This window comes from Rhea americana, unplaced genomic scaffold (assembly GCF_003343005.1).
Source record: "Rhea americana isolate MKP2758 unplaced genomic scaffold, rheAme1 scaffold_83, whole genome shotgun sequence".
Classification (NCBI taxonomy): Eukaryota; Metazoa; Chordata; class Aves; order Rheiformes; family Rheidae; genus Rhea; species Rhea americana.
In genome coordinates, this window is record NW_028187012.1 from 3,226,432 (window position 1) to 3,247,525 (window position 21,094).

Here is a 21,094-nt window from a genome sequence, read left to right on the forward strand (position 1 = left end):
TCTTCCCCATGATCATACCAGCCTGCAGGCTTTTAATGCCATGATTTAAATGTGGTGACTAGGACCCCACTAACAGACAAATGCCWTACCTTTTTGTAAGAAGTGTGACTGCTTTTTGTCAGCAAAAATGTTTGGAGTAGTTGTAATGTTAAGTGTTAAAGTTTAAAAGATGCTTGTTCCTATGCTATCAAGTCTTATTTCCAAGGCAAAGCTTGTTTATGTTGCACTGAATATTTACATGTAATAACTGTCCCACCTAATTACAGTAATTGGGTTTTTTTTTTCAATGCAGGACTAACCAAGTTATAAAASTTATTTTTTTCATATAGTTTCTAAAATTGTTAGCAGTTCTGCATGCTACTAGTAAGCCCTGAAGTGTTTGTAATCATGCTGAACTGAAAGCCTATTCTCACAACCGTAATATGCTCATGAAAACACCCAAAAGGAGCCGAGACCAGTCTGCAAATAGAGGTTTCTTCTTCCCTTTAATGTTCAGCCAGTGAAGAGTAATTCTGTAACAACAGAAGGAAAGGCATGTAGATATTTGGGGACCACATCCTTAATTAATGGAAAYCATTGCTACCCAGCAGAAGTCAGTGAAGTGGTGACAGTTCATTCCTGTTGGGGATCTGCCCTTTGRCTTCTGCWAACGTGTGCTTGTGTGGGTAATTTRGGACAAGCTGAACATGGCCATCAGAGCTGACTAATGTCCYTTCGTGGGAATATAATACTAGTCTCAARAGTGTTACTTCTTCAAATTGTGTGCTGCATAGGAATTGCTTTCTGTCTTGCAATGAAATATCACAGTGAGCCTGCAGCCAGCACGCAGAAAGACCCATTACTTAAGAATTATCAAAAGCTCTTAAATTAAATCAGTGGTTAAAATCCTACTGGCTAAGAGGGACTGTCTGGCCAAACTAGAACACTTTGAAAACCTTCAGCATAAATTCTTACAAATAAGAAACAGTAGACTGTAAAATTGCCTGTGCATTGGGCAGTTGGTGGGGCTTCTAGGTGCTTCAAAGCTGTATTTGCTGATACCACTTCTGGCCATACTTTCTAGGTGTCAGGACTGAAGACCCCAGCAGATCTCCAGGTCTTGCTGACTCCAAGATGTACATGTGGACATTAGTAAGTGGGTTCCAGGAAGACTTCAGTATTCTTGTCCACCTCCACATCTTTGCAGAGATTTACTGTTACGGGTTTTCTTCTGGTTTGTAGCAGATGATTTCACCAGCAGTGTGCACATGATAATGAATTTAGCTCTAAAAACAAACAAACAAACAAACAAACAAACAAAAAAAAAAAACCAAAGGAAAAAAACCCATGTAGTTGCAGGCCAAAATGACTTAATATCATCTTGTAAAGAAAAATATCTTCAAGATACAGTGTAATTTCTCTGAGTCTTATTTATTTTCATAACCCTGGTAGGTATGAGATGAAGCAATAGATTCAAAGGACAGGATGAAAAATGTAGGTTAGGCATTAAGAAAACCTCTTTAAAGCAGAGAGAGCAAAGCTCTGGGACAGATTGCCTGGAGAGATTGGGGAAACTCCGTTTCTAGATGTTTGATGCATGTCTTATCTATTGTAAGATAACACAAATATTTATTTGGAATGGCATTGATGGTGATTTTGCCCTAAAAAAAAGGGACTACACAGCCTCTTGAGGTCTCTTCCAGATTTTCTCCTCTCCTATCTCCCATGATTTATGATTCCTCGAAGCTTCTGCTTTCTCTCTCCTATTTTTTTAACTGTGTATTATGGAGGACTCGCATATAATTGTTGGCTATTTGAGTGCACTAGGCTGTTTTTCATTTTCTTTGATTTTATGATTACTTTTTGGTTGTTAAATACTGAAATAGCAGAGGCCTTGTTAAAAGGCACTTTGTTAGATGGAAGCATAGAATGCAATTTTGGATGCAGAGCTCAGCAAACACCAAACCAACCCCAAGCTACTGTCCTGCCAAAGGAAGATGTGGTGCATTGGAGAGGAAGGTCCTCAGAGGCCACTGGGAGCACTGAGCCATGTTCTGTGCCACTAAGTATATGTGTCATGGGACAGGCATTAATGAGTACCATCTGGGTGGTCTTCTCCATTCCTAAGCCTGGCTGATGTGCAGTGTCTGCTAATCCTCCCTCGGCAGATGAGCAAGGAAAAAGAAAGACTAGCATTTCTTTTTGTAGTTAGTAAACCACAACTCATTCTGTCCTTCAAATGCATTGCTTAAAGCCAAGATTCTGTAGATTTTTAAAGTCAAATGGACCACCGCAATCCCCTATGATGATAAAAATGTAAGAGACATTTTCCAACAAAACTCTTTGGAGGGGTGATTTTAGAATGCCTTTCCTTGAAGAAATTTGCAAAACTTTGGAGTAAAACTTGGGGTTTATTCTCTCTTTTATGGGTGAGGCTGGGAGTAGGTGCTGCAGCTCTTACTCAAGTAGTCACCTAACATTGTTTTAAATATTTGCCACTGATAAAACAAGACAGCCTCAGGACTGCATGTAAATCTGGGCCCCATGCTACCTTCTCGTAGCCTCAAACAGCATTACTTATGTGATTTATCTCACCACAGGCAAAAGTAACAAGTGTATTTCATGGCAAGRTTTTCCTTCACTCAGCAAAGGGTGAAGGGGCCAGTTTAAAAAAAAACTTCTGCTAACTGACTGCTCTACACTTGTGCCTGGAGCACCTATCGATAGGTGGGGCAAGAGTAGAGATACCTGGGTTTGAGGCAGCAGACAGCCCCAAATATTGGAATCCATGTTGCAAAATGGACACTAAGAAACAGCTATAGAAAAAACATGCGAAGGTTAAAGTGGAAAAAAAAGAAAAAGAAAAAGGAGACTTCAGGGCCATGAAAGTTTATATTTATCTCCGTTGCCATGAAGGAACCAACGCCTGAAACTGGCCGTTGAACGGTCGTGTTTGCGCGGAGCAAGTGTGAGCGTGTGTGCATGGGGGCGTATGTGTTTTTCTGCTAATAAAGACCAGAATTCCCCTATAATTAGAGGTGGCAGGTGGTGAGGTCCCACCACAACCATGAGTTGACTCTGGCTCCTCGCTCAAAAATAGGATTTGGGGAAGGGGGGAGGCACATAGGGGGGACGCYGCAGGTCCTTTGGTTTTGCACCTACGGTAGTAACACAGAGAGTGATTGATATCAGTGTGAAGCAAGCTGGGTTTTGTTTTTTCTGCCCTTAACCAGACCTGAAAAGCAGTCCCAGGCTGTGGCTTCAGCGAGCGGCAGAGGGAGGCCAGCTGAGTTGTGTAGACTCCCACAAAGGGCGCCTTGCTTCCGGCAGATGTCCCAGATACYAGGCCATCCGATCCCACCACAAAAATAGTTGCGTAAAATATTGTGTGCTCATTCTGACCTGACAGCGATGGGCCTGTTCCCCTTCGCTGGGCTGGTGGAAATATCCAACCTGGGCTGTGGCTCACGTCCAGCAAACTCATGCTCCCCCATGGGGCAGCCAAGTCCCTCCGTGGAAGAGGGAGAAAGGGAAAAAATGGGGGTATTTTCCCTTCCCTTTTTAACATTGGGCTTCTAAAAACTGAACCATATTTTCCTAACTGGCTCCTTTCACATAAATCTGTTGCCAGGAGGGATGGGAGAAAGCACAAAGTGAGGCGTCAGGCTTCGGACACATTTCAGGACTGTTGCTATGTCTTCAGGAAAATAAGGACCTACAGCCAAGTTCTCAGCTAGGGTCAATTGGCCGAGACGTGCCGACCGTAGCGCGTTTATACTGATTTGCACCTGCTGAGAGTCTGGCCCAGGAAAAAAAAGGGTAAAGGAAACTCTTCCACATTAGGCACTGTGGACCTGTCAGGAGCCCACCTCCTCGGCCAAGCCCATCTCCTCGGCCCAACGCCACAAAGCAACCCTATGTGGATCAGTGGGCACAATCACGCAGGAATCTTGCTTTCAAAAACAATTTGTTCCTAGCTAGAGACGGCTTTCTGTTTTTTTCAATGTATGGAGACTGGCTCTGCCCCTCCCTTGACCTTCGTCCTGGTGTTATGGGATATCTGCTGTCAGTCTGACTGCAAATGGGGCCAGGCTAAACACTCAGAGAAGCAATAACCAAGTGTCATCATCAGGGAAATGCCGTCAGCACAGCACAGCAGCCTAGGCGCTCCTCCTTGGCTGTGGCTTGTGACAAAGCCTGTGCTGCCTCTGCTGGGATTAAAAAGATTAAATTAAACCCTCTTTGGGAAGATCAAATGTGTTGTCACATGCACTGTCCCAAGTTGCTGTCTCCATTGACTTGCACCTCTTGAGTAATGCAGAGTGTGCAAAACAGGTGTCAGCTCTTCTGACGCAGGCTGGAAAATGTTACTGTTGCTTGTGTCAAATGCAAGTTATTTAACAAGTTGCAGAATAGTGAAAAAGGAGTGTTTGACTCTTCTGCTTCCCTAATGCTGYCCTGTCTCACTCTTTGGCATCCAGGGTTCTGCTAAACCCCTTCAGTATGTTTGCAAGGTATCTTTTTCCTAGGGCCAAACACCAATGTGAGCTGCTTTGGCTCCCATCTGCAGCAACACAAGGGCTTTTTAAACCTTTTTCAGSCTAAAAGAAGCATATTTTGTGACACACTAGCTGCTTGTTCATTTATTTGAGAATAATCATGTATTTATTTAATTTTTATAATATCTATGTTATATTAGAAAATTTATAATTATTTATATATTTATTTATAGAATAATTTATTAGAAGAATCTCAGAGCAGAGCTGATTTAAAATTTTCCCATTCTGTATGAATAGCAGTTTGGGGCAGAATTGGAAGAATAGTTGAAAAATTACTTTATAATAGGTGTGTGTCTTCCATGGTGTGGGAGTCAATTGGCAGTACAAAACCAGCTATATAGAGTTAGAATAAAAGTTCATCTGCTCATGCTTCCTGTCTCTGATGTGTGCTTCCAGCAATCTGTGGCTTAGAGACTCCCCATGCTGGAGGTGGTCTTCTTTCTCCCTTTAGTGGCTCTTTTATGGACCTTTCTTCCCTGGCTTTGCCCGACTGCTTTTTGAAGCCTCTTTAAATTTCTGCTACACAAAGAATTTTGTGGCTGTGAGTTCCACAATTTCACRTTATGAGGAAAACTGGTCCTTTCATGTGCTTATAATGCTGCAGCCTGTAGATAAGGATAGAGAGAGGTGCTCTCATTTCTCAGTCTGCCTTGGAAGTCCTCTTTCAGCAGAGAAGGACCTGGCTACCCTGCTGGAGTGTAGCATAGCTGTGACAAACCAGAGTCGCCAGGTGGAGTGGATTTGCCTATGCTATATGGCAGCAATGTATAATACTAAGTAAATTTTCTCCCTAGCCTCCATCTGAGTTAGAGGGCAAGCACCAGGTCCTGGCTTAGCTAGAAGAGTCACTGAATGTTAGGTGTCCAATACTATTAATTATTTTTATTACAGTAGGGTGTAGAGGTCTTAACTTAGATCTGCTCAGCTCCTTTGAAACACTGAAACATTCAATGAGGGAGAGCTGGCAGGCGTGACAAATTGGGTGCATGAAGCCACAGATAGCAATTGCCTTTCTTTGGCTATTTCTGGACACACAAAGTAGCCCTAGGCAGCCCAGGCTTGGGGACAGATAACCAGAAGCCTGAGAAGTCCCAGTTCCCCATGCCTGACACTGCTGCAGGGTGGCTCCTCTCTTTCTTTGGGAGCACCTGCAAGGAAGGTGTGAGCCAAAACCGAAGCTCTGTCCTTGCCAACTCACAGCAGCAGCAGAAGTGCAGCTCTGCTACATTTGAGCAAGCACATTGCTTTCTTGCGTAAAGCTTTAAATGAGAGGGTGCCCAGCTCCCAGGTCTTTGCACTTTGTCCTTATAGATGAAGTCTAAACCCTGGTTTGACAGCAAAGAAAAGACAGCCTCTTCCTTTGCAAGCCGTGGTGTGAAAAAAACTAAGCAATCAGGCAGGGAGCTGTAAAATGCAATGTAAATCCTCTTGCATTGTTTGAGCCCTGTTACGCTCGGTGCTTCTCATTGGAATGTCGTGTAAATGGGTCCCTTGCTTTTGTGGAYGTCGAGGGAAGAAGAGAGGGTATATAGTGCCAGGACAGTGGCATTACTAAGCCTATAGTTTTTGCAAAATTGTATTATTTGCCCATTGTATTATTGCTTATTATCTCAGGAAACAAGGTCAAATCTGTGCTTTTAAATATTAGTCAAGTCTTGGCCTTTATGTACTCCTATTGGAGAGTATTGCTGTTTGATAGAATAGGGCAGCAAAATAATGCTGCTTATTAAATATTAATTTTTCTCTTCTTCTTTTGTTGAGACTTACCTTTAAAAGCTTGAAATAGCATTCTCTCATATCTAGACAGGCCTGGGCAGCTGATAGGAAARGGACAAAAGACTCAATTATCAAAGCAACGTGATGGGCCAACTTTGGCTGTGGTGTGAGCATAGCTCAGGAAGCTCCTTGAGTTTCCTCAAGGAGCTCTARACTGTAAGTGATGTGGGAGTCTACTTATCCTATTTATTATGCCAGCATCTGAGTTTTTGGTGGGGTCTTAACAGCAGCACACAGCTAATGRTTGGCAAATACCTTTTTGTAAGCATCTAAGCAATTTAAAAGCTTAAGTTATGTTAGATATCTAGAGATACGTTTCTGGCAATCTTCTTAAAATGTGATCTGACATCTTTTTTTTTTTTAAAAAAAAAATCATAGATACACTTGCTTTTTGCGTGCAAGAATATTAGCCTTAAAAATGCTTTGAATTAATATTTCTTGTACCGCCTCCATTTACAGAATGCTTTGATGTGTTCTGGAAAAAAATAGCAATAATATCTGCACTTGTACAGTAAGTATACGTAAAGCAAGTAGCTTTTCAGATAGACTTCTCCTAGATCAGGGTTGAAGAGCTGCCAAGAGGCTTTTGCGTGCAAAAAGGACACTGTTGGAACAGCATGCAAATGGCTCAACTTGTTGAAACAAGCCAAAACAAGATCATTTTTTCCTAAGTAATTGCATGAAATCAAGTTGGAGGTAAAAGCACTTTTGCCGGTGGAGGGAGCCAATATGAGGTAGCTGAATCAGAATAGGAAAACAGACCTTAGGAGCAGAATTAATTCCTAATATAGCTTCAGTGGAATCAACGGATGTTATATTGGTGATGAATATAAGTAACATTATATAAGTATATATGAAAAATGGCAACTTTAATGTGATACTAATCACATTTAATAATGCAATTATTAAATGCCCTGTTTCCCAATGGGTTTGCTAGAGTACTGTAACATGATTTAGTTAAGAGTTTCTCTCCAAGCCTTGGCAAAATTTCAGCAAATTGGCATATCTGACTAGGACTTCAGCATGTTCATCAGATACCACAGGACCATGGTCCATTCTCATGTGTGCTGTGAAACCCCAGTGACTGTAATGGGAGAGGAGGGTGCTGAAAGCTCCCTACCTTCCCTTCTACTTTGGAAGGGTTTATCATGGAGCTGGAAGCTGTTAGTTATGAGCACTGCAGATCAAGAGAACATTCCCCTTTCTTTTTCTCAGATATGCAAATATTATTTGAACTGTAGCGGAAAGTAGAAAAAATTCCAAATAGAGAAATTAATTGACATTGTCAATATAATCAATGATATATATATAAAATTAACTCCCGAAGATTTATGTAATACACTGACCTCTGGCCAAAGGGGCCATGTATTCATCCTAGATGGATTATTTTGAGTGAGGATGATTATTCTGCCAAGGGGAATTCATAAAATATATTCAAAATACAGCTGTAGTCTCACTATGTCACTTATTCTGATCAGTGTGCATTGACTAGGCTGTAGTACTCGATTTCTCTCTATGCTTGATAGCTATGAAAGGCTTTCTACTTTTTTGTTAGTGGCTGAGTGATTCTTGAAATAAACTGCGCCAATTTTGAAAAAATGAATGTTTCCCTGAAAATAAGTTAATGTTGTTTAAACCYTTTCAATATAAAGCAACTAAATTCRTAGAGATCAAGAACACAAGGATGCATTTAGATCATTAGGAGATAATCAGGAGACTTCATACTAGCTTTACTGTCTGTAGAGCAACGTGGTCAGAAGGAGKGACCAATATTAAGACCAATATGCAAGTGGTAGATCTGCACTGGAGCCCTGGTGTGGGAATGTGCTTGAGGAGCAAATATTCTTCAGCTCCCTGGCAAAAATCAGTGCCAGCCAAAGCTGTCCTCCTACAGGCACGCAAGGGCTGAAAAAAGCAGTGGCTGAAGCTTGCTGAGAGAACTGGCTTAACCTTTGGGATTTCTTGTTTACATGCTTTTTTCAGTCCACGTTCTTCTAGATGTTGTTTGAGGAGGACACTGAAGACAGCTACAGGATGAAATTTGTATAAATGAAGGAACTGCACACACACAGCTCTGAAGGGCAATGGAGACAAAGGGGGGTTTGTGTGTGTGCGTGCACGTGTGTGTGTATGACACAAACAAAATAACCCCCTGAAGTTATTGCTGAGAAATCCCATAACAGCTGTGTGTCTGGTCTCTTGTGCTTTATTTTAATTTTTGACAAGTAATTTCGCAAATTCCTACATGTAAGATCCTTGTTYCTTCAGATACTCTGTAAAACTTCTCTTTTAAGCCAAGGCACTACCACTTTGCTCTGTTCTCTCCACTCCTCCCATACATCTGTGTCAGACATCATATTGTATTTATTTAGCAAGACAGTGAAAGTCACTGCCTTTCAAACTTGTACTATGTATTACACTCTGATACTTGATTTTAAATAAAAATTTGTTCATCTTCTACAGGCATTGTCCCCAGGAAAGGGGCATTTAAGCTTCAGAAGTACATGKCCTGGGATCAAACGCAGGGGCTTATGCAGTGGGTACTGCTCCACATCTGAGTTTTGATTTACCTTCATCCTCCGGYGTCCGGGCTTTGCTGGCTCTAGCTGTAATTCGAGCAGCTCATTTTGACACATTTAGAGTGTTTCATACCGTAATTGGAATTTCACTGCTTTAATGTCTCCATTCAAACAGTTTCTCTGATCATAGCACTGAAAGGGAAGTCTTATGCTATACATAGCTGTATGTGGAGGGGAAAAAAAGAGGTTTATGTGATTATGGTAATAGTTCATAAAATCTAGCAGACAAAGAATAATTTAGAATTCATTTATTCATGGCAGCAGAAGTTAATATTCGTCTTGCCTACAAAAGAGTTTCAGGCGTTAATCTTTTCTCCTGTATTTCTGTTATTCCAGAGAGCTAGTGTGGCTTACTTCAGTATTATAGATGCCCTAACTTTTTTCTGTTGTTGTTGCTTTTTTTAGTGTCTGCAAAATRCTGTTTTTCCTTAAATAAATAATGCTGATTCCATGAAGATGGTATCAAAGCTGTCTTCCAGCTTTCCTGCAGGATTACGCGTTTGAACAGAATGCTCAATTTTGCTCTCTGTTTTGAAGCTAAGTATTTTACTGATACAGAATAAATCACCTCCCTGCAGCTGAAGATTTAAGCAACTTAACTTCGTAATGTGAGATTTTTTTTTTAAATGATTGATCTATTTTGGGAACAGGGGAATAGCGTGGGGTATGTCGGTTTATACACGTTATTCATGTTGGTTTAATAAGACACTGCTTTTTCATTCTCTCTCTCTCTCTTTTTTTTTTTTTTTTTTTTTGGTGATTCTCCTCTGTGTCTTCAGCATCTGTCTCTACCTAAGATGCTTCAAACTTCCCTAAATGTAATTTTAAGCTGAGCTCGTAACAAGCTGGCAGAAGCCTCCAACTAGTTACCCAGGCCCGAACTCTGCGCTCCCTTGGCCTGACCTCGTCGAAAGCCCGGCGACCGAAAGTGTTTGGCCGGCGCCCRTGGGAGACCCGAGGCGCGGTGATTCGGGTCAGCCCCCACCGGAGCGAGGTGCCCGGGGCACGCTGAAGCACCTGCCGTCCTGCAGACGGGGCGCTGCGAAGCCCCGTCCTCGCGGGCGGGCGCCGGGCCGCAGCGGGCTCCGCGGCGGGGATCGGCGGCTCGGCCGGGCCTCCCGGAGCCGCGGAGCGTCGCCTGGCGGAGGCGGTGCCCCTCCGGTCGCTCGCTGTCGCACGCAGGCTGTGAGGAGCGGGAACGCAGAAGCTGGCGGCACCGCGGGACGGGTTTGGAGCTCCAGGGCAAAAAGGAGGTGAAATCGTGAACCTCCTTGAAAGCTGTGGGCGTTTGGTTAGTTGCTGCAGCCGAGCCTTGCCTTCTTYAGGGGCCTGTCGGCTCCACCTAAAACTAGGCATACCTTTTCTTTTTAACTAAAAGTATATATACTGTAATAAAAAACAAAAAGTGCAATTCCAAATATACTCTTTACCACAGAAAAAGTGGAGACACCTTTCCAGAACGTAAGAAATGTCCTGACCATCCAGCCGCACAGCTCAAAGCAGAATCAGGTCCAGCCCGGCTATAGCCCCCCGCTTCCTCGTTCCTCGCGCGCTCAGCGAGGAGCCCTCCCGTCCCCCTTCGTCTGCGTCTTTCACTGCAGCTCGTGGACGGGCGGCACCTCCGGCGGCCCGGCTAGGACACCTCTGCCCACGGCCACATTGCCGGGTCGGCTCAGGGCAAAGGGAGGAGGCCGTACCTCCGGGCACACGTGGGGCGACCGGCGGCTGCGGGCGCCGCGTCTTCTCCCCGCGGGACGCCGCGCCGCGCCGCCCCGGGGCTGTGAGGCGGGCGCCGGGGCACAATGGCGCCGGGGCGCCCGTGAGCAGCAAGGCCGAGGGTCCCGGGGAGGGCAGGGCGACTCGGGGAGGGCCGCGGGCGCCCCGGCGCCGCTCCGAAGGAGGTCCGCAGGATCTGGGGCTTTCCGCACCGGCGGCAGCGGCGAGATGTCGGCGGTGGAGGAGGCTTTCCGCAAGTTTGCCACCTACGGCGACACGGCCGCCAGCGGCAGCGACATGACGGGCAAAAACTTCTCCAAGATGTGCAAGGAGTGTGGCGTCATGGACGGCAAGGCCGTGACCAGCACCGACGTCGACATCGTCTTCAACAAAGTCAAGTGAGCCGGGCCGGGCCGGGCCGGTGGGGGGCTGCGGGTGGTGGGGGGGCCGGCGGCGGCGGCCCCAGGGAGGGGGGGGTCTGGCACGCCGGCGACGTGCCCCGTGCCCGGCCAGGACCAAGGGCGCCCGCACCATCACCTTCGCCCAGTTCCAGCAGGCCATGAAGGAGCTGTGCGGCAAGCGCTTCAAGGGCAAGGCGCCGGAGGAGGCGCTGCAGGCCGTCTACGGCCTCCTCGAGGGCAAGGAGCCGGGCAGCGTGGGCACCACGGTGAGTAGCCCCCTCCCGCCCCATCCTCCCCGTCCGCCCCAGCTGCCGCCGCCCCGGCTGACCCGGCGGCGGTCACAGAAAGCCACCACGGCCGGGGCGGTGGAGCGGCTGACGGACACCAGCAAGTAYACGGGCAGCCACAAGGAGCGCTTCGACGAGAGCGGCCGCGGCAAGGGCCTGGCGGGCCGCCAGGACCTGGCCGACACCAGCGGCTACGTGGGCGCCTACAAGGGCGCCGGCACCTACGACAAGACGCACTAGGGCCCGGGCGGGAGGGCTCGGCCCGCCGCGGGGGCCAGTAAAGGCCAGACATGAACGGGGGCTGCGTGGTGCTTCTGCCGTGGGGTGGGTGGGCGGAGGGCACCGCCACGTGCCGGCGGCTCCTGCGGACTCCCCACTGCCCCACAGCCGTTCCCGCCCCGGGCGAAGCGCCCTGCCCCCCCCACCCCGGCACCCTCCCCCTTGCCCCTTTGCCCCCCGGATTGGGCTGCCGGGGCCCGGAGGGGCCGGCGAGGCCCCGGGAAGCAGGGTCCGGCACCGCGCCGCCTCCCCACGCTCCTCAAGGGCCAACGGCATGGTGGGCGGAAGGACCAGCACCCGCGGAGAGGTTTGAAACCCTTGTGTCTCCCTTGGGGTGGTTTATTTTTTATTAYGGCTTGGCTCTTAGAAGGGGTAGCACGTGCTCAGGGGGCTCCCTCAGCCCCGCTGCCTGAGCACGCCGTGCCCTGTACCGCGGAGTAAGCAAAGCGCATGCAGCTTAAGGGACGTGGTGCRGAAAAGGAAAGCGATGGCCGGCCGCTCCTGCGAAACCCCGCTGAATCCCCGCCGCGGCACGCGCCTCGCCGAAAACCCACCGGCAGCCRCCCCAGGCGGTGGGGCCGCTTCCGGCCACGCACACACACGACCCTGCCGCCCGCCCCAGGCGGCCGCCGGCTTCTCCTGCCGCCACCGGCACGTCCCGYGGCGCTTCGGACGGCACGGGAGCAACCTGGAGGCGGCGAAGGCGAGGAGCAGCCCTCGGTACCCAGGCAAATCACGAGCTTGTTTCTTTCTTGTGGCATCGGTTTCCTTGAAATTAAAGGCCTCAAGGAATAGCCTACGTGAAATACTGCAAACGCACACAGCACGTGTCGGATTATTAGGTGGTTTCTTTCCTTTTTTTTTTTTTTCCTTTTTTTTTTTTTTATAGCTGGCACAGAAGAAGCTGTGGGAGCTTTGGGAACAAACTGAGCGCTTTGTGCTTGTGCTTGCGTACTGTGAGTTCTGGTTTGCATTAACTCGGGTACAATGTGACACGGGAGGGTGAATTTCTGAGGCATGATTCAGGCTGCACTTCAGCCTATAATCCAACTTGTGCAGTACTCCAGTGCTAACAAAACTCGCTGCTTGTCCTGCCTATTCCTTATAAGTAGAAACCCCCAAAAGATGAAGAATGCCACACTCGCTCCCTGCAGCATCCACAGCACAGACAGACAACAAGGAAGTCATGGCTGCCTGAAGAGTTTAAAAATAGTGGTTGGCTGCTGCATGCCCTGCGGGAAGCAGTAATATTAGTGGATCTCCGCTCTTAAAATAGGCAAAAAGACGGGCATGTATCATCAATGATGGTGTCAACAATGTATTATTTGCAACAGGAAAGACTGGTTGGTGCGCTGGTGTCCATATTAAACTGCTGCCACTTAGTATTAAAGTGCAACAAAATGATGTTGCTAACCTAGGTGGTTATGCCCAGCCATGACTAGGATGTGTCATTACTGCGGAAAAACAGAGAAGCTGTAGCTCCAAATTACACATCTATTGGTGGGAGGAAAAATCATCGAAACAATCCAAACAGCTGATTTAAAATTGCTATAAGAGAAAGACCAGTAAATACCCTAAATTCTGCTCTCTGTCAACATCAGTGAGCTTGTTTCTGTGGGCCATCGCCTGATAACAACCCATATAATTCCCCCTTTTTTCATCTATGCAGTTTTCTTGCTGTCTTTCAGAAATACAAGGCAAGAGCAACATTAGTAACTGTTTGCCAGCTGCACATTGCACAAGTTTCGTGACACCCTAGTTTGACAGAAATCACTTGATAGCATTGATGAAAAGTGCACGCAAATTAAAAATCTAAAGATATGAATATGTATCAAGAATAGAGGCAGGAGCAGAGGATATTATCAAAAACAGGTAGGATTAAATGGTAGGGGAAAGTACGTGTGTGTGTGTGTGTGTGTGTGTAAACCTTTTAAGCAAATCTTTCAAACTGTGCAAGTGACAGCTGTACAAGTCCGCTGTTACCTGTGTTGCCGCACAGCCCAGCAGTAGGCATCTTGGCACTCTTGCTGCTGCTCAAACCAGTTGTATTTCACTTTGACAGAGGTGGAAAAGGAAAGAGCAGATATTAATGCAGCCACTCATTGCTGACCACACTGCAAAACGGACGAGTGACTCTTCCTGCAAAGTAATGCATGCATTGCCGCGTGGGCTGGTGGCTCACATAAGTTGCGGTGGTATTGGCCTATTCTTCGCAAATCTTTTTTTGTATTTCTAATGTGATGATTGAGCTGGCCAGAGGCACGGGGAGCCCAACACACAGTTTATTGAACTGCTGTAGCCCTGGGCATGCAGGAGGCAACTGTAGCTGCTGCCGCACAATAGCTGGCTTCATCCAAGAGCCGGCCCTTTGGTACTGTAATGCAAGGCCCAGATGTGACTTGTCGTGCCCTACCCTGCCAGTGTAAAGCATTTATGATGGTAGACAGATGTGGTGAGTTAATGGTCTAGGTATTTAAATACTGCACTGGGCATCAAGGCGCTATTTCAGTTCAGCGTTATGAATTTTAATGACCAGCAATGCAATGCTTTCTCCAGCTCCTTCTCGTTTCCTCTGCTTTTCTGGTTATCGAGGAATGTGCACATCTCCCAGCCTCAGGGAAGCTGTGGTGAGACTCAGTGCAGAGTTAATTATATGCCAAAGAGCCATGTGGGTATTCACCTCAATTAACCCATGTATGACAGCAGAGAAAAATACTAATTTGGTGAGTGATGCACAGCACTAGCCTGGCTTCAGAGAGCTCTAAATGGTTGGAGGGATGTTGTTTTTAGTCAAGTRTGAGTGAAGTTACTCTTTCAGTGATGCGTCGCCAGGATACATGGTGAGAGTACAAGCCCGAAGAAAACTCTGCAAGCTTGTCTTTTTTTCTTTTTTACCAGCAGCATTCTAATAAAAGATGATTCCTATCCCTGCACACCTCACCTTTCTGATCGTTCTTTCCTTTTCCAATGCCAAATTTGGCTGCAAGCCTTGGGATAATGTCACAGGCTACCTGTTGCAGGTGTTGGAGGTTCAGCGCYGGCTCCCTGTAGTTACAGGAGAAAGCACTTGGCTGTTGAGTGTTGCACAGCAGCCTCACAACCATCTTCTGGCTTACAGGCAGGGAAAGCAGGGGCCCAGATGCAATCATGTCCTGGGCTCGCTCGCATCTGCATTGCCCCATGCAATGTAGCACTCGGGGAATCGATGATGTTGACTCTTGAAGTGGCCTTTTTCCATCAGAATCTGGGATTGCTTTGCCTCTGGTTTTGAGTTTCTTCACTGTGGTTGTCAAGACACATATGGTTGGATTTTTTTTTTCTTCTCCTCCTGCTTTCTGTCCTGACTGCACTTAGGGCTGGTAATTATATTTGCTAGTTTAATGTTCCCCTGCACCATGCAGCACAACCATGGTCCTTTTCCGTTCCAAAACTTGTGCAATATTCTAACATGACCTTTAAAGCTGCCACGTTTCATCCCTGAGCTGGGTTCATTTCGGCCCCAGAGAAGGCATCTCTCTTTCCATCAGGAGCAACTCTCACTCCCTTTTATGTGCATGTGGGACATGGTATTGTTCTCTCTAGAATTCCCTGATTCCAGCTAAAGAAAACTGGGACAAAGTGTCTCAGAAATACTTGCTAATCATTCGCAACTAATACCATGATTTATATTCACATGGAACTTGTTTCACAGCAAGCTGTAAATAAATTAACAAGTTGCTTTGTACTGCATTTATGTAGGAATAACCAGAATGAAACGAAGAGCACTAGAAAACGACGTGTTTAAGAGACAAGTACCTGAGTCTAAAAGTGTTCAAGCACTGCCACCTCCTGGCAGGGCCATGCCATACAGCTGCCTTAGCACAAAATCAAACCGGCCCGGCCGTTCCCCAACGTTCACTTTAGCAAACCCACAGTTCTGACTGTAATTATTTTAAATGTAAAAAGTGTGAGTATTTTTGTTTGTCCGATTAAAAAGTCCCTCTCTGCATAGTGTTTGAAGCAGAGGGAGATAAGGGGCAGGAGTGTTAATGCAGTTTGGATTGGGCTTTAAAGGAATAGGTGCTTGGCCTCCAGTGCTCCACAGGAGCCATGATTTTGTAGATTTGAGCCCTAACCAAAAGCTGTAAATACACAGTGTGTTTTCCTTTCACTCAAAAGCTATTTTAACATGATTGTGTCTGCTGCTCCTTCCCCCAGCCACTCACACCAGCTCCTGCTCCTCCACGCTCCAGTGCGCTGCCCCTTAGCTCTGCTGTCACAGTTAACTTGCAGGGCTGAGCTGCCCAACAGCATTTCTGATATGAGTCAGTTAAAAAAACAGAAACAGCCCCTCACCCCCAAAAGCCACACCACCAAAAAGTCAAGAGCGTCCTTATCTGAAGGGTTATTCTGAGCGCCAGACTGCATCAGTGACCCTGTTGATGGTGCAGTGCCACAGSTGAGAGGGTAGAAAACTTAGGCCAGATTTGTTACTCCAGAAAAGGACCATAGGAATGTATGTACGTAAATGATGCACCAATCCTTCCAAAGTTAAGTATCTTGAGGAGCTGTCTTTCAGCCTTTTTATTATTATTCATACTCACATTTAGTCACCTCCCACCTTTCGTTTTGCTGAGGACTGGAGCTTGCAGTGGGAGTTAAATGAAAGAAGACCTCTCTCTTGTTCTTTCAGAAAACCTCGAACACTTGCCTGCATTTTTAAGAGAGACTCCATGGTGGTATAATATGACTTTAAAACCTACACAGTTGATACCTATAATGCAGAAATCCTTGGATAGTAGATAGACTGCACTAACTACTGCCACCTCTAACCTTCCAGAGCCAGCACCGATCACTGCAAAGCAGTATCTCAGAAAGGCTTAGGTATAATGACGTGTGTATTTGGGGGGATTTTTCCTGCTAGTCCTGAATAGTAATTCACTTCAAAAGCAGTTCCAGGCTTTAGTGGGCTTATCTGTCATGTCATTATCTGTTCATGTCAATAAGGGAATCTTAGTCTTTTCACAAGATGAACAATCACAGTAATTTGGTATATACACACTCTTTTCTCTGCGTTAAGTATTTGACAGAAAGCACCTACACAGATACTAAATGGACATATTTTATAAAACAGTGTCTTAAAAATCTAATCCAGTTATTTCACAATACTTCGTATCATRTGAACTGTAAACTTTTATAATAGCATAATGAAGTTAAAAATAGTAAAGTAACACGAAATCAGGACATCCACTCAGAAGAAAGGGGAAGAAATAGTCCTCCATTTTTTTGCATTAGGTAACACTTTAAGACATACATATATCACAGGGAAATTGAGTGCTATCACTTGCTGGCTGGTGGGGATTTATGCAACTAATTTATGATTGATCGCCCCAAGAATGCACCGACTGTACATGTAGAGATGACAATTTCTCTGAAAAATGGTAATACTAAAAATCACATACATACAACTAGAGGCAATTTCTAGATACCTCTTCTTGTAGAAAATGTTTCTAAAAAACCAAAACAAAATATCAGTCAACCAGCTTCATTATAAATCACATTTGGGTCAGGTCACATCTGAAACATGGTTCAATTTACTGAGTAKCTCAGTAGCATATGTTTTCTGAAGTGTCTTACACTGGACACTCAGAAATTAAATTACCAAAAATTACTAGGTATTTTTGGAAGACCAGATCCTAAAATTATTAAAAAGAGACAAATAACTATTTTATGTTGAATCCTACATTTGTTTATAGTTTTATCATAGAATGCAAATTAGCACTTTTGCACTCTAATCACCAGCAGAGTTTCTTCAATTTCTTTCTCTAGAAAGAAAAATACCACTACATCTCTAAGAATACCCTGGCAATACCACAATTAAACACAGATACTCTAAACAGCTGTATACAATAAATATATCTATCTCTAAATCTTGTTTTTCATATTTATCTGAAACCCATATCTACTAGATGCAATGTGCATGGATTCCTGAGATACACATAAATGCCAGTAAAGTGACTGTGGGAAACAAGCAATAGAAATTTTGACATCTAGAATATTTAAAATGAGACAGGACAAAGAAAGTAAAAGAAGCACAAATGGGAACAGAGGTTGGCTACATTATTTGTTGCTATTATTGCTATTCTTATACAGTACTGGAGACACTGCATGGTGCATTACAAAAAAGGAGTAAGACAAAGACCTCTTCCTATGGGCTTTGCAGTCTAATGCAAGATGAAGGATTATTAACAGGCAAATACATTTAGGAGAGGACAAAAGTAAACATAAGCCAGTTTAAAAATGTTTGAGCTAGGGGTGAAATTTAGCTTTAGAGATGATGAGCTCCGGTGAATCTCATATGCTTTTAAAGAGAGATTAAAAAAAAAGTATTTGCTGCTCACTGTGCTGCACAAGGAGCTTTGGTATACCCCAGAGATGCATGGAAAAGATCTCTGGAGAGAGCTGAAACAGCACAGAGAGAGGAAGGTTCTGCTCTTTACCTTTAAACTTACAGCTGKCTTTTTAGGAAACACAGTCATGGACTTCATGTTAAAACCTCAGATCATTTCCTTGGGTGCTTATATCTTGCCCCCAGACAAGAACATATCCCTGAGTTCCTAGGTTTCACCAGGAAGAAAATACCGCCCTGGGGGACAGGTGGGCCTCCACATGACATGAGGAAAGACAGAAGTTGTTATCATTTAAAGGAGCTGATGATTCCCTTCCTCTTTCCAAATGTTAGAAATTCACATCTCCTATTTGCTCTTGGCTTATGTTACCTATACCAAAGGAATAGGCTGTGCTTTTAAAGGGATTCAGGGGTAAAAATCAAACATGCTGTCAAAGTGACTGACAGACTTTCACAGTGAATTTCTTACACAGTGAGAAATGTTTATGATATTCCTCCATGGGGAGGTGGAAGGCTGGAACCACTYAATGTATTTGAGGGCTAAGAAAATTAATAATAAGACTCTAAATCCCAATCGACATTCAAATACAAGAGAGGGAGAGCTGAAAGACATTAAATAGGTTTTACACCCCAGTAAAATATGTCAATAAGAGGGAAATAAAACAAAATGGAACATAGCAGAAGTCTAAGCATCTGTGCTGCTATCCTTTCTGCACGCTTTGTGGCCCCTCCACTTTTGACACCCTGTTTTGGGGCTGGATATTGCACAGAAAGCAAGCAAAGGCAATTCCACACACAGGGCTTAGCTTAGAGCTTTACAGGATGAAAGTGGCAGTACAAAAATCAAAGTCACTCAGTTTCGGAAACTGAACACATGGGTGGCTGTAGCTTCTCAGAACGTGCTTGCTGAAGACAGAGGAAGCTGCTGTTCTTTGTGCTGCTAGTGGGAAATGTCGTAATAGTAGTTACGTAATCTCAGCTCAACGGCAACAAATCCTGGTCGATCATCAATGCTGTGAAAAGAAGACAAATATCACTGCGTGSAAAGGAGAACGCTGTAAAAGCCTTGTGGGCCTTGTGGTGCTCACTCATGGCTCATACAAAGCTGCTCACAATACTTTTGAGGCTACCAAAATGTTGCTGCAAAATGAATATCAAGTGGCAAATGTCACTACAAAGCACCTGGTCAGTGGACTTATCTGCATGCCTGTTACTTTGTGGATTATGGTCTGTGAACGTACTACGTGAAAGAAATGCTAAATTAACACCCTTTTATTTTCTACCTCATTTACTTCAGTAATAATCTACAGAAGAGAACACTTACAGTGTAATGTCTGCCTTAAAATAGGTAATACAATCATATGGAGTGGCTGAGCATCATTAAGAGGAATCTTTTGATGTATAGCCATAATATTTTGCTTTCCTCTGTGTCTGCAGATCTTTGATGATTCGGAACAGTATAACTAAATTGAGAACAAGTCCTGGCAAAAGTATGTAACATATTGACATAGATATACTGCCTGACTTGAGCAGTCTTACTGCATTTTATTTTTTTTTCCTTTTTATTTCCTCTATCAAGGATATTTTAATACAAATAAATAGAAAGCAACATTCTTTTATAGCTATTAAATGCCATTGTTTAATATTTTAGAACTGATCCTAACAAAAGTGATCCTGATTCACTCTACAACTGTTGTGTCATTCTTTGAGTCAAACAGAAAGGCAGGAATTATTTTGTGGCTCCACGTTTTTTCTTCAGTAGTAGGTACAAAAAGTAAAGTATCTAAAAGCAAAGTATTACAGCTCCTGAAGTGGAATCCAAAGACTTTTGTTTGGCACACATATTCTCTGAACCAGAAGAGTAAGTCATGTCAGTGGGATTTGGGTTCAATATGGAAACTTTTCTACGAGTAAAAAGTGACTTTGACAAAATAGTTAAAAATGATAAATTATGAAACAAATTTTTTCTTGCTTGTTTTCAATATATCAGTTAGAAAAGAATATTAGATAAATTTTACTTCATCTTCTGCTCTATTTGTCATAAGTAATTGTAAAGTTATTTAGTCAAAAAAGAAATTTCTTAAGCGCTATGTAAGATTTGAAAAGATGGAATCCAAGTTGAGGATATTTTGAAACAAGGGAGGAAAAAAAAGTCAAAATGATTATGAACTGAGGAACAGAAGGAACATTTTGGAATAATATGACTTATGATTTCAGTAAAGAAAAGCCTTTGGTAAGGAAAAATCAAACAAAACAATCTCAAATGAAAAAAAAATGTTTGCTTCATTTCAAATGTTCTTTTCCAAATACATCATACTGATATTTCCGAGGGAGGACAGTTTTTGATGATACTCTGTTTTTTGTATTTAAGTGTTCCGGGAGAAAATGGACCAGATGTGCAAAATCAGCTTCTTGTATACACCATAATTACCTCAAATCATTTTCATATGAAAGCGCAACTGACTCCTTAGTTTGGAGGTTATTTGTAAGCTAAACACCAGCTGAAAGGATATGTTGGGAAATACCATTCTTGTTTCCTTTCTGGCTTTTAACTAGATTAAAATAAACTGCCATTAAGAGAGAGAATATCACAGCACACTCACTTGTATGTCCAACACAATTTCATTAAATTGTAGACTTCAGTTGGACAGGCTTCAGGACGCTCCATTCGTTCTCCTCTTTCAATCATCTGTGCAACTTCACCACCCTTCATTCCCTGGAGTAGGGTGATCAGAACAGTTGTCTGAGTTACATATGATTACAGCATACATGCCAGCATAAGACAAACAGAATCCCAAAGCCAATTTTTGAGCTATCCTTTGACTCATTTGTTGCCACAGATGGGTAGGTAAAGCCTGCTTTGCCCTGTGRCAATCCTTCTAGGTAGGGTAAGTTCAAATATATTCTGAATTTTGACAGAAAAACAATTTGGCAGCTAGAACTACTCACCTTATATGGCTTCTGTCCATAAGAAAAAGCTTCCCACATTAACACGCCAAAACTCCAGACATCACTTTTGCTAGAAAATTTGTAGAAATTCATGCATTCTGGAGCATACCACTTGACTGGCCATTTTCCGTGACTCTGTGCCTAAGTAAGCCATAATAAAAAAGCAAACAAAAAACAGGCT

At 44.2% G+C, this 21,094-nt stretch overlaps 2 protein-coding genes and 1 long non-coding RNA gene across 7 annotated transcripts in view; 2 read left to right on the forward strand and 1 right to left on the reverse strand.

Moving 5' to 3' along the window:
- Positions 1–10,242, forward strand: part of LOC146585295 (uncharacterized) — a 79,438-nt gene extending 69,196 nt beyond the window's left edge. For 2 of the 4 annotated variants that reach the window (XR_014898027.1, XR_014898030.1), the window contains 2 exons: positions 9,431–9,501; positions 9,673–10,242. This is a non-coding gene — a long non-coding RNA (uncharacterized LOC146585295). Of the gene's footprint in view, positions 1–1,063; positions 1,132–9,298; positions 9,637–9,672 lie in introns of those variants that run through there. The other 2 variants (XR_014898026.1, XR_014898025.1) reach the window with 2 other exon arrangements.
- A 595-nt stretch (positions 10,243–10,837) lies between these two features.
- LOC146585296 (tubulin polymerization-promoting protein family member 2-like) lies at positions 10,838–11,537 on the forward strand. Its single transcript, XM_085323209.1, has 3 exons — positions 10,838–11,007; positions 11,123–11,276; positions 11,355–11,537. Exons 1-3 carry the CDS (start codon positions 10,838–10,840, stop codon positions 11,535–11,537), a joined length of 507 nt encoding a protein of 168 aa, XP_085179335.1.
- Positions 11,538–16,813: 5,276 nt separating this feature from the next.
- SYK (spleen associated tyrosine kinase) overlaps positions 16,814–21,094 on the reverse strand; it is a 33,952-nt gene continuing 29,671 nt past the window's right edge. For both annotated transcript variants that reach the window (XM_085323229.1, XM_085323228.1), the window contains 3 exons: positions 20,914–21,054; positions 20,568–20,680; positions 16,814–18,977 (listed from right to left, as the gene is read on the reverse strand). In XM_085323229.1, coding sequence (XP_085179355.1) covers positions 18,905–18,977; positions 20,568–20,680; positions 20,914–21,054 — 327 coding nt within the window. In that variant the 3' untranslated portion in view covers positions 16,814–18,904. The remainder of the gene's footprint in view (positions 18,978–20,567; positions 20,681–20,913; positions 21,055–21,094) is intronic.